This window comes from Diospyros lotus, chromosome 3 (assembly GCF_014633365.1).
Source record: "Diospyros lotus cultivar Yz01 chromosome 3, ASM1463336v1, whole genome shotgun sequence".
NCBI classification, from domain to species: domain Eukaryota; kingdom Viridiplantae; phylum Streptophyta; class Magnoliopsida; order Ericales; family Ebenaceae; genus Diospyros; species Diospyros lotus.
The window spans coordinates 41246000-41257935 of NC_068340.1; the positions used below are offsets into that span (position 1 = coordinate 41246000).

The 11936-nt window shown below is 36.0% G+C and overlaps 1 protein-coding gene across 1 annotated transcript in view; it reads left to right on the plus strand.

Moving 5' to 3' along the window:
• The window catches only part of LOC127797188 (ubiquitin C-terminal hydrolase 12-like), a 29159-nt gene extending 17731 nt beyond the window's left edge, over window positions 1-11428 (plus strand). Inside the window, exons 16-32 of the mRNA XM_052329813.1 lie at window positions 2805-2927; window positions 3801-3878; window positions 4022-4110; window positions 4207-4315; window positions 4427-4495; window positions 4603-4713; window positions 5631-5686; window positions 5777-5954; window positions 6057-6158; window positions 6244-6315; window positions 6649-6714; window positions 7481-7546; window positions 9414-9500; window positions 9666-9782; window positions 10306-10380; window positions 10515-10601; window positions 10875-11428. Of these exons, the coding sequence (XP_052185773.1) occupies window positions 2805-2927; window positions 3801-3878; window positions 4022-4110; window positions 4207-4315; window positions 4427-4495; window positions 4603-4713; window positions 5631-5686; window positions 5777-5954; window positions 6057-6158; window positions 6244-6315; window positions 6649-6714; window positions 7481-7546; window positions 9414-9500; window positions 9666-9782; window positions 10306-10380; window positions 10515-10601; window positions 10875-10916 (1527 nt within the window). The 3' untranslated portion in view covers window positions 10917-11428. The remainder of the gene's footprint in view (window positions 1-2804; window positions 2928-3800; window positions 3879-4021; window positions 4111-4206; window positions 4316-4426; window positions 4496-4602; window positions 4714-5630; window positions 5687-5776; window positions 5955-6056; window positions 6159-6243; window positions 6316-6648; window positions 6715-7480; window positions 7547-9413; window positions 9501-9665; window positions 9783-10305; window positions 10381-10514; window positions 10602-10874) is intronic.
• Window positions 11429-11936: the final 508 nt, after the last annotated feature.

Sequence of the window (11936 nt, forward strand, 5' to 3'; positions counted from 1 at the left end):
ACTTCCTTAAAAGCAAATTGCCTTATAATGTTATTTTACTTACCAAAAAGATCAATTTTCATTACATACATTCTCCCACATGGTTTTGAATATTACACTATATCAGTGTGATAATGGATCCTCTATCCATCTCGGACTTGAATGGCACTCTAAATGTTTCGTTCAGTGGTCTTCAGTGTAGCTGGCTGGACCGTATTACCGGTCTCATTTTTTTTCTTATTTTATCTTCAGTCACCACTCATCATTTGCAGTATCTTTTCTTCGGTTTTAACACCTTAGCATAAAGTTCTTCAAAGTGTGCTGATTTGTATATGAATTGCTTAGGGCCTGTTTTGGTGCCTCTGGTTACTTCAGATGTTGATCACACTTCTGATGCTAGCTTTATTTGCATGCCTGTCTTGAGCATCTTTGTCCTAGATATTTAGTAGATGTCAAGGGGATGTAGCAACAAAAGTTTGTAGAATTTGGCATTGCATATTGCAGGCTGAGCATGCATAAAAGAAGGGTGAACTTTTTGCTGCATCAGAGTTGTCCTCAATTAAGTTTGCTTTCTTACCATTCTATGTGGTAGTGTTAGGATAAAGGGGAAAACTCATTACAAGTTGCTGGTCACATTCTTTTGGTGAGTGGATAGATCAAATAAAGTGCCAAAAGGGGCAGCCTCTTGCAAACCCAGTTCACAGAGAGATCTTACCTAGAAACTCCACATGCATCCGCAAGGATGTAAAACTCACTGCAAAGTCTACAAAAGCTTGAACAAAAAATGGAAACAGCTTCTAAGCCAAAAAGAAGGGAATTGTCAGAAATTCCACAAGGAAATAGATCTTCGTTCTCTTTATACATTCACTATACTAATCATAACATCCTTCCAAACACTTCACATCAGATTCCTGAGCCAACAACCTCAAAGCCCCATGATTGATTTAGGAATCATCCATGTTCTCATACACAATGGCTGGATTTACTTCATATAGATTTTCCTAATTCCATAAGATTTAAGATGAATCAAAGCCTGCTGGATCCGGAATGACTGGGAAGAGTCTTATAACAGATGGAAACTTGTTTGGGTCTTTCTCAGGTGTGTACAAGTCATATTGGCCTCATCTTTTGAAATAGTCCTGTTTTGAGTGAGAGGTTCTATTCTTTTATAAATTGTCTGACCACCTATGGTGCTGCCATGTTCTTGTACTAGCATCTTGGCTTTTTTAGAGTGAGTCGACAATTAAGGGCATGCCTACTTGGGGTGCAAGATTGTGAACCAAAAGATTACTCATTAATGGGCATTATTGTATACATTTTTTGTTGTAACCTGTTCTTGGCAAGGTGTTGTACTTTTTTATGTCTGTGATTTGATCATTAGTGTCCTTTTCAATATGATATTTCAACAAGAAACGTTCCATGGAATCTTTGGCATAATTTATTTTTCTTGTCTTCCTTACAAGTCAAGAATGAAATAATGCTGAATATTAGTGCAGCATTCTTTTGGCAGAGAGTAAGATCACCCACTTAGGAAATGTTATAACAAGAGGGACAACCAAAACCAACGTTGCTTGAGACAAGGAACAAAATATTGGTTAGTTTCCATCAAAAATGGCTGAACTGCTTTGGTTGCTCAACAAATAGTGGAACTCCACTAAAAAGCCTAAGTTTCAATACTTCCTCCTGAGAATATCAAAATCCGCCGAAACTCCATGAAGTCTAAGAATTTATTTGTTTTTACTTTTCAATAGAATAAAACACTAGAGAACAGTGATATCATAAATATATTCCAAATAAGACAGAGCTGAAGTGTGTGGACATGGTTAAAGTTGCTAATCCTTTTGCTTTCTTATTGTTATTAAATTTTGTTCATGAACATATGATTGGTATATTATTTTTATGCACTCCTACTATTCCTTAAATCAAACAATATTTTATCAATGCATTGTCCAAACTAACCATTTAAAAGCTGCCATATATAGATATCAAATATTTGTTCAGTTCAGTTAAATCTTATTTAATTCTTGTTAAGGAAAACAACATAAAAGAAAAAACAGTAACATATTTATATGGAGGATCTAGTTTGCTTTGGGAACAAACTGACCTGTTCTACTAGTATTATCTTAGCCATTATTATTATGACTGAAATTATTATTTTAATAATCTTGTAGGTTTTATGTTACTGGAAATTTGCAATCCTATACACATTTAGAGTCATATAAACAAATTAATTTGTTTGATATAGATTATCTTTTTGCAGGTAGTTTATTTCAGAATTATTATTTTTTCCTTTATGTAGAAGGTTCTGTAGACCTAAAACTTTTCAACATTTAATTATTAAGTTTGCAGAAACATTTTTTATAGATTTTACGTCCACACTTTTTTTGTATGTTTCCGACATCTTTATGCATTATTTTTATTTCCAAGCTAATTGAAACAAACAACACATCAAAGTGAAATTATTGTCCTTGGCTTGGCTCTGTCTGTTTGGTATGGAGCATTGCCCTCACAAATTATGTATCCAATTCTCATAGTTGGGACAAATTATAGTTGAGTTGAATTGGATCCTTTTGTAGTTTTGATATGCATTTGGGCATTTTCTGAAAGTATTTTAAGCACACAATCTGTAAATGTACAATCTGGTTCTCTTAGGATTAAATATTAAAAGAACATTGAATCTACAGGTTAGTCTCACTTTTGCATGTCCAACCGAGCACTTTTGACTTAACAGTCATGAATTTAACCATAACTTTCATTGCTTATGATGTCTATTGCATGCAAGGCTGCTTCTCTTATATAATTAATAGTATTGAGTGCCTATGCAGGAGGAAGTTGCTAAAGAGTTTGGCATACCTGTCCAGTTTCAACGTTACTGGTTGTGGGCTAAACGCCAAAACCACACATATCGTCCCAATCGCCCATTGACATCTCAAGAGGAATCTCAATCTGTATATACTTTTTGACTTTGTTACTTTTCTTGTATAACATCTGTGTGATTTATTTTTAAGTATTCCTAGTTACAACACTTTCATCTTGTATGATGCAATGCTTGTTTATTGATTTCATTGTTGGTGATACCTTTGAAAGGATGCCTAAGACAATCTTGGACTTGTTTTTACAATATGGCTGAGAAGCCATCCAAGAAGAGGTTCAAGGATGTTTTGGAGAATCACTTATGCTTGCGTGATGTGGTGTATATGGAAAGAAAAAAACAAGAGAGTTTTTGAAAGTATATACTTTTCTTTATGTTTTTTGATTGGAACATGGCTCCTTTTCCTTTTCTTGTCAATGAAGGAAGTTTCACCTTTTTGTATAACCTCTTTTGCTGCTTTTGTTGATGAGATTGTTTTGTAGATTTATAGTATGTATTTTATTTGATCTACTTCACTTCTGGTTGTTAAAGGAGAATTATTTCCAGTTAGTTTGTAGCGTTTGCCCCTTTGGTGTTTTAATGAAAATTATACCCTACTTATAAAAAAAAAAAGACTCCAAAAATGTCTTATTCGTTGAACAGGGATGAACATTAGTTGCTTATTGACTGTGGAAGTAAGGACCTTTGGTCACATTGAAGCGAGATGAACATTGATTTTGTATAATACTGGCTTATCAGCCATCCAAATAGACTTCCTTTTTTATGAGACAAAAGGATCAATTGTTTTATAAGAACTTTGTTACAGCTGAAAAAATTACTTGTTCCATTTTCTGATCCCTTCCACTTAGTATGCTGTGATGACATCTCCAATTCTCTGTCACAAGTGTTCCCTGTGAAATGAGCTTGATGCTATTTGTGTGGCTTTTAATGTCCAAATTGATGTATGTAGGTTGGACAATTAAGAGAGGTATCCAATAAGGCGAATAATGCAGAGCTAAAATTGTTTTTGGAAGTGGAACTTGGACAGGTATTATCTGTTTGAATTTGATTTCATATCTTCAAACCTCTTTTTGCTCAAATGATGTTTATGCCCTTTTCTTTGATAAGTTACACCTATTTTCTGATTCTGCACTTGGAATTAAAGTTGACCTTGTGCATGCTACTATGCAGGATCTGCGGCCAATTCCTCCGCCTATAAAAAGTAAAGAAGAGATTCTTCTTTTTTTCAAACTTTATGACCCTTTGAAAGAGGAGCTCCGGTACTTATTGCTTTCCTTAGACTGACGTTGCAGAGATTTCCTAAGGCTTTTGTTTCCCATTTTGGCTGTTATTCAGGCATTTTGTCTTGATGTCAGGTATGTTGGGAGGCTTTTTGTGAAGGCCAATGGTAAGCCAATGGAAGTATTGATGAAGCTAAATGAAATGGCCGGATTCAGTTCTGACAAAGAAATTGAACTCTTTGAGGTTAATTATGTCATCTTTATTGGTTAACTGAAATTTTCACATTTTCTTGCCTGCCCAAATAGTTCAATATTATTTCTGGCAAACATCTTATGCTCCTAATTAAATGTCCAGGAAATAAAATTTGAACCTAATGTCATGTGTGAACACATTGACAAAAAGGTCACTTTTCGTGCTAGTCAGGTATGAACACGATCAATTGTGGGCTATTTTTCCTTTTACATTGGTGGTACCCTGCGAATATTCACTGTTTGAAAAGAAATATTCACCTGTTTCTTCTCCATCTGCAGCTTGAAGATGGTGACATCATTTGCTTTCAGCAACCTCCTCAAGTCAAAAGTACTGAACAATGCCGCTATCTGGATGTTCCTTCATTTCTGGAATATGTCCATAATCGTCAGGTATTCCATGAGTCTCCATTATGTGACATATAGCTCTATGCAACATGATGTCATAACATAATCTCTATTTTTGTTCCTCCTTGGCTGTGTGACCTGTTATGCGACAGGGATAATTAATCTCCAACTTAGATGAGGTGTTTGAAATGAACTTTGAGAATGGAAATTGGCTTATTTTATTGGGTAACGTTTGTTAAAATGAGTAAGATAAGATTGTATCAAGATAAGATTCGAATGCTTTCCAGCCCAAAATATGGAATGGTCAAGATAAGACTAAGAAACATTTCAAGATTTTTATCAAACTGTTTGTTAAATTTTTCGGAATGCACTGAAGGATATATGTGCTATTTTTTCTTATCTGTAAGGTTCAAGATATATTTATTTGGAGGGGGGGGGGGGGAGAGATAAGTATATTTGGAAAATGTCAGATAAGAAGTCACATGGCTTATTTTTCAATGGTCGTCAGATAAATTTAACAAATACATTGGAAAGAACAAAAGTTTGGAATGCTTTTCATATCTTATCTTTTTTGGTCTATATCTTGGTTAACAAACACTACCTTGATATATAAATTATCCGTACAGTTGGAAAATGCAAAACATAAGAACTCCATCAAGTTGAGCTCATGTTACAGTTACTTTTTTTTAAGATAGCCTAAAATGTGGGATGTGTGAAGAAGTAATTTCTTACAATTTTGTTAATAATAAAAGTAAATGCTTTTGTCAAAAAGGGTGCCCGTAGTTCATGAGGCTCCATGCTTTGTTGTCTCTTTTTTTCTTTTTTCTTTGGAATGCCTGATCATGTCAAGTTTGCCTGCTAATGTCATGATGCTTAGATGATATTTGAGCTGTTTGTGTATTTTCTTTATCTTTGCCTCCATCCTTGGTATTAAACTTTTCACATGTTTTGATGATTCAAAGGTTGTTCGCTTCCGTTCCTTGGAGAAACCTAAGGAGGATGAGTTCTGTCTTGAGTTGTAAGTTCATCTCATACCTAATTCTTATCTACTGTAATACTTAATTTATAAATCTGTTTACCTATTGTGGTTACCCTTGGAAAATTTTAGGTCCAAGCTTCACAATTACGATGATGTTGTTGAAAGAGTAGCCCACCACCTTGGCTTGGATGATCCATCTAAGATAAGGCTTACATCTCATAACTGCTACTCCCAGCAACCTAAACCCCAGCCAATCAAATATCGAGGAGTGGATCGTCTATCAGACATGCTGGTCCACTACAATCAGGTTGTTCAACATATTAGTGTCAACCTCATCTAGACTTGATTTTACTGCTTATATTTAGAATTATCTTTGTTGTTTGAGGGCTGATTTTCCCTTTCTGGACAGACTACTGATATTCTTTACTATGAAGTATTGGATATCCCCCTGCCAGAACTGCAGTGCCTCAAAACTCTTAAAGTTGCTTTTCATCACACTGTCAAGGATGAAGTGAGTGCCCAATTATAGAAGCAGTTCATTCTTTATTGTATGTTCACTTCTTTATTTCATTTGATCTTTGCTCAACTATTTTCAGGTAATAATCCATACTATTAGATTGCCAAAACAAAGCACTGTTGGAGATGTTATTAATGATCTCAAGACAAAGGTAAGTCTTGCAACTTTTTTCCCTTTCTAGCTGGACAAGTTCATGTATATTCAGATAGATGTGCCCATATTCAATGGACTAACAATTAATATTTTTCTCACGTTTGTGCTAAATGTACTTTTCCTATTCAAAATTTCATGAGTCCAAATGTGAGACTTGTGGTTTTGCTCCCTATTCATCTACTTGTAGAACAACAACATATTAAGCCTTAATCTCAGTAGGGGTTGGCTGCATGAATTTTAGCTCACAATCATTTCTATCTATGGCCAGTCAAGTCATCTTCTCATTGAACTAGACAATAATCCACTCATACAATGCCTTGTTTCGGAGCAGGTTGAGTTGTCTCATCTAGATGCAGAACTAAGGCTGCTTGAAGTTTTCTATCACAAGATCTACAAGGTACTTTATGTTGTTGAAAGTTATTAGTTTTACTTTCTGAAGCAAGCTTGGCAAAAGTCATTGAACTGAATGCAACTTGATGGGCTGGCCTTTTCTATGTGAAAGTTTCTTGCCTTTTCGATTTGTTTCTTTTTTCCATGAGCTGTGCTTTAAAGTATTATAGTGATTGAAGTGACCTCCTTTTGGATGAATCTAAATAAAGTAAAATGTTTGAACAAAGTGGCCTTTCAATGTTATTATAGATTTTAAGTATTACCAGAATCTTTTCATTATCAAATCATATTCTCAAATTACTTCCTAAAACTCCTACAGTTTCTTTGTTGATATTGGACACTGCTTTACCTGTGTCTTGCATTTGTTTTATCCTTGTCATGTCAGGAAGTTGCTGAATTAAGATCTAATTAGTTTAAGGTGCTCAATTTATTTGGGAAATGTTTATATTAATTAAGTTCTTAATAATGATGATTGGTATGCATTACAAACTTTCTGGTGACTAAGAGTCTGATTAAGCAAGCCTTGGTACTGAAGGTAAGGTTGATATTGTGTGATTGGAAGGTCATGGGTTGGGGTTGTTGAAACAGCCTCTTTGCAAAGAGCAAGGATAAGGCTGCATGCAAAAATGACCCTTTTCTGATCCTTGCATGGGGGTTTACTGTGACACCCTTTTTTATTGAGCAATGTCTACCTAGACTACTACTTGCTTCATCCTTGCCCAATTTTCTGAGTCTAACATATGCCCCATTCTCCCTCCATATATATTTTGCAGATTTTCCCACTAAGTGAGAAGATTGAGAATATTAATGATCAGTACTGGACATTGCGAGCAGAGGAGGTAAGGCTTAAGAATTTCTTTTGTTTGTCTGGTTTATTTATTAGGGATCATACTTTTTCTTGTTTTAACAAGTTCAGTCTCTGAAAAACTTTCTGAGGAACAGTTTGGTCTGTTTGTGCTGAATGAGAAACTGTCCAACCCTTGATTTTTAGCAGTGTCCTTTTCAACCGTTGCGATCAGCGCCTAGCAGTTTCATGCATTTCATAAGATCTCCTAGTGGGCACTAGAATGACTAAAGTAGATTTAAGCATATGATTTCTTAGGGCATCTTTAGTAGTGTTTTCATTTTTAAAATTTTGAAAACAAAAATAGAAGACTGTGTTTGGATACCTGTTTTTGTTTTAAAAAAGAAAAAATTTTCAAAAAAGAAAAGGACATTGTGTTTCCATTTTTTCAATTCCTTTTGCTTCCTTCATTCAGCCCCCCACCCTCACCTTCACATAGGCTGGCTCTGTGCTTTTGGTTGTTATATAATAAATACATATTTGCTAGAACACCTTTCATTCATTTTCTCTTTTCCCATCTGGGCTGGCCATGATGGATCTTCCCACTCATATCCTTCTAATGGCACTTTTTGTTTTTCTTTCTTTCATTTTCAAAATAAACAGGGGAGCACTTCCTCTCTAGTGTTCTAATTCATTCTAGTCTAGTGGCCTTTTACAGTATAATAATTGGTAAGATAACCCCTTGCCCTGCTAACTCGATGCAGACTCCTTGCAATCTGAACACTATTTTGGAGCAAGGTGTTGTGCCCCCACAAACACAGAAAGAACGAAGGCCTAGAGTTTTATTAGAAGCTTCTAGAATTCTCTAGTTCCTTGTAGGGTGATCTAGGTTTATCCTATGGCTCTGGAGGGTACTACTTGTTCTAGAGTCTTCTAGTGCCTCCTAGATTCTAGATTTTTCTCCAGTAAATATCTAGGGTAGTTGAGTAGGTATTTTTGAGGAATGTTCTGGAATTCAATCGTAACCATGGATTGGAGTTGATTTCCGCCATCAGTTGTGAGGTGGAGAGTCTTTGCTTGTGGCATGGGTCTTGGAGATAGTGGAGTTGTCTATAGAGTAGATCCTGGAGAGTGTCTCTCATTTTGTGTGTGTTTCTCTCTCTAGCAGACTTACTCTCAAGCTCTTCACAGAGGCGTGTCTGCAGGCTGACTTAGCACCAGCAGGGGGTGTAGCTGCTAAGTGCAGATCATGTGGTTGCTTGGGGTGGTCCAAGGCTGTGACATAGGGCTGCCTACCGGCTTTGTCTTATCACTCCTACTTCCTCTTAACTTTTGAAACAATCCTTTTGAACAAACCCTCCTGTCTTGAACTTGCTAGCATGAATTCTGCTATTCCTTTCAAGCCAGCAATTGTAAATATGAGCTGACTAAGCCACCTTGATTATGGAAGAAGCGAAAATAGAATCATTAAGATGATCAATAACCCAAGACAGAGCACCATCCCAATTGAAAAACACTCTCTCAACATCACACAGATGAAGTTTGTCTTCCAAAGCCTGCCAGTGAAGCTGCAGCCAACTATTTTCTTCTTGGCATGATAGGTGGTCTCTACTTTCCATTGCAGCTCATCCTATGTCGAGTATTAGGGCACATAATCAGCAGTAGACGTCATGCACTCTCAAAGAAATTGTTGGGTGCTTTTGGTTTTGGACTCTTTCCTGAGCTGATGATCATATTTTAACCCTAACCCACCCATGCACACTCGAATTTGCATTGAGGTTGACCCATTTCCTTAGACTTCTCCCATCCCCCTCCAGAAATCTTTCATCCTTTTGCTTTCAGATCCAATGACTGTTTGAATGGGTTTGAATAATATTATATGGTAAGTGTAGGTTCTTAACTGGATATATTGGTCATAACAGGTTCCAGAGGAAGAGAAGAACCTTGGTCCTCATGACCGTCTCATTCATGTGTACCATTTTATGAAAGATACTGCACAGAACCAAGTGGTAAGTTGTTTGGATGGAAAATTAAAAGGGTTTTCTGCTATTATTCTAAGAATTGTTGCCATATGGTTGTATAACAATGTAATTTTTCCTTTACCTGTAAACTGATATTCAGTTTTACTGCTTTGTCATTTGTCTTCATTTTTGTTCTGGTTTTACATTAAACAGCAGGTTCAGAATTTTGGGGAACCTTTTTTCCTGGTCATTCATGAGGGTGAGACGTTGGCAGAAGTAAAAGTCCGCATACAGAAGAAATTGCAGGTCCCAGATGAGGAGTTTTCAAAGGTATAGGCATCCTGTACATAGTTAACATGACTGGGTGTACAAGTTTATGAAGCACCAATTTAGATATTTGGTTTTAAAAGATATCAGAATATAATGTGGCAGAAACATGAGAACAAATGAATATTTATTTTCGTATGCTGATAATGAGAATTGTCAGTTTATTTATCTAGAACAAATGAATACATATATATCATATAGAAAATATAGTAAAAAAAACTTTTCCAACATTGTGTGTGTTAAATAAGAAGTGTCAAGTGTGAATGAGAAAATCTTAAATATCAATCTTAAAGAGCACTATTCGTAAGCAAATAGGATTTTTTAGATTTGGCTTCCTTTAAACAATCTAATTAAGAGAAATTATCAGTTCTAAACTCATATTCTCATCACTGATTTTCTAAGTTATTCTCTGTTTTCTTTATCTGAATTCAGCATTCTTGCCCATTGTGACCTTCTATCTTTTTACATTACGTTGCTGTATTGTCTGATAGAAAATTTACTTTGTCAATTCTTTTTGCCCCTGTAGTGGAAGTTTGCATTTCTATCGCTGGGTCGTCCTGAATACCTTCAGGACTCGGACATAGTTTCAACTCGTTTTCAGGTGCGTCTAACCGTTCCCTGACACCACCCTCCCCTTCTAACACACACATTCAGATACGCACACACACACATATCAGCACGTGACTACTGGTTGACATTCTTTTGCCTTTCTATTTTTCACCTTTTTCATTTTAGAGAAGGGATGTTTACGGTGCATGGGAACAGTACCTTGGATTGGAGCACTCTGACAATGCTCCTAAAAGGTCATATGCCGCAAATCAGGTACATGCCCTTAAATTACTTTGAATGGCATAGGCTCAGGTGTAGGAAAGTGTGGTCCAAAAAATCAACAGAGATATTATTAACCATACTGTTCTTTGACTAACATTCTATGGACTGGGAATTACTTCCTCCTTATGCCTATGGCTTATTCAGATTGTTAATCTATTGGGCATTTTGGCCAGTTATCTGTCGTCCTTCAAGTACTTCATTCATAATCATGCCTTCTTCTCAAGCGGATAGTCGCTTACAGTGATTTTCATCTTAATTCTACAGAACCGACACACATTTGAGAAGCCAGTTAGAATCTACAATTAGGAAATCAAGCCGCCGAGTCTTGGCCATTCTGAGTCAGATGACTTCCCCCAATGGCAATGCAAGCTCTCTGGAGACTGCAGCATCGGACCAAAACAAGCTGGCAGCCAAATATCTCGAGTTCCAATTATTGTTTAAGTAGATATGTAATGTTTAATTAATAGCGGGGCAAGAAGAAGGTAAAGTATGGACCTGCCTCTGGCATGAGGGTCGGGTTAGTTAGGTTTTGCTCAAGTTTTATAATTCCTTCGTAATTTAGGGTTGTATAGCACGTATAGGGAGGGAAGGTGTTTCAACAGTTTCTTCTTCTTCTTTCTTTTGTTTTTTGGGCCTTCTGGTTATCCATTTATGGTTCTTCTTTCTTGTGTGTACTTGTATTAGTTTTGGGGGAGAGGAGGGAGGATCTCTGTATAATGGTTGATTTTCTATTACTCTTTCAGTTTCAGGGGGTTCCCCAGAATTGTGCAAAAGAAACAAGCATTTGCTTTGCGGTCTAATTCAGTTGAGTTATTGAATTGGGTTGGTGTGAATGTGTGACACTATTGCATTTTTATTCAAAAGTGGAACTGAAACAAAGAGATAGTTGCCCCATGGGCGTAGCATGATTGGTTCTAGGTAGCAGATTGCACTTAAAGAAACATAGAGTTGATTGGAACACTTTTCTCCAGTATCTTAGAAATAGATTATTCAAGTAGGGTAGAGTTTATTGGATTGAAGGGAAAACTTGTTTAGTTTATTGATCTCTCCAATAGGAAATATATACAGAAAATAATCTACAACATCTCCACCAAAATAGGAAAGAATTTGAAAAATTGAAAACGTTAGAAGATAAAAGTATTAGATAAGGTGAGTTTTATCTTTTTACAATATTTTCCAGATTTTAATTCTCTAATTAATCTTATCCTCAATCTTGGAGTCATAAGAGACACGAGAGTTTAGATTTTGAACTCTTTATCTTCTATATTCCAACTAATTCGGATTCTTTTAACACTTTTGTATGTGTTTTGGTCTTTACGAAAGTTT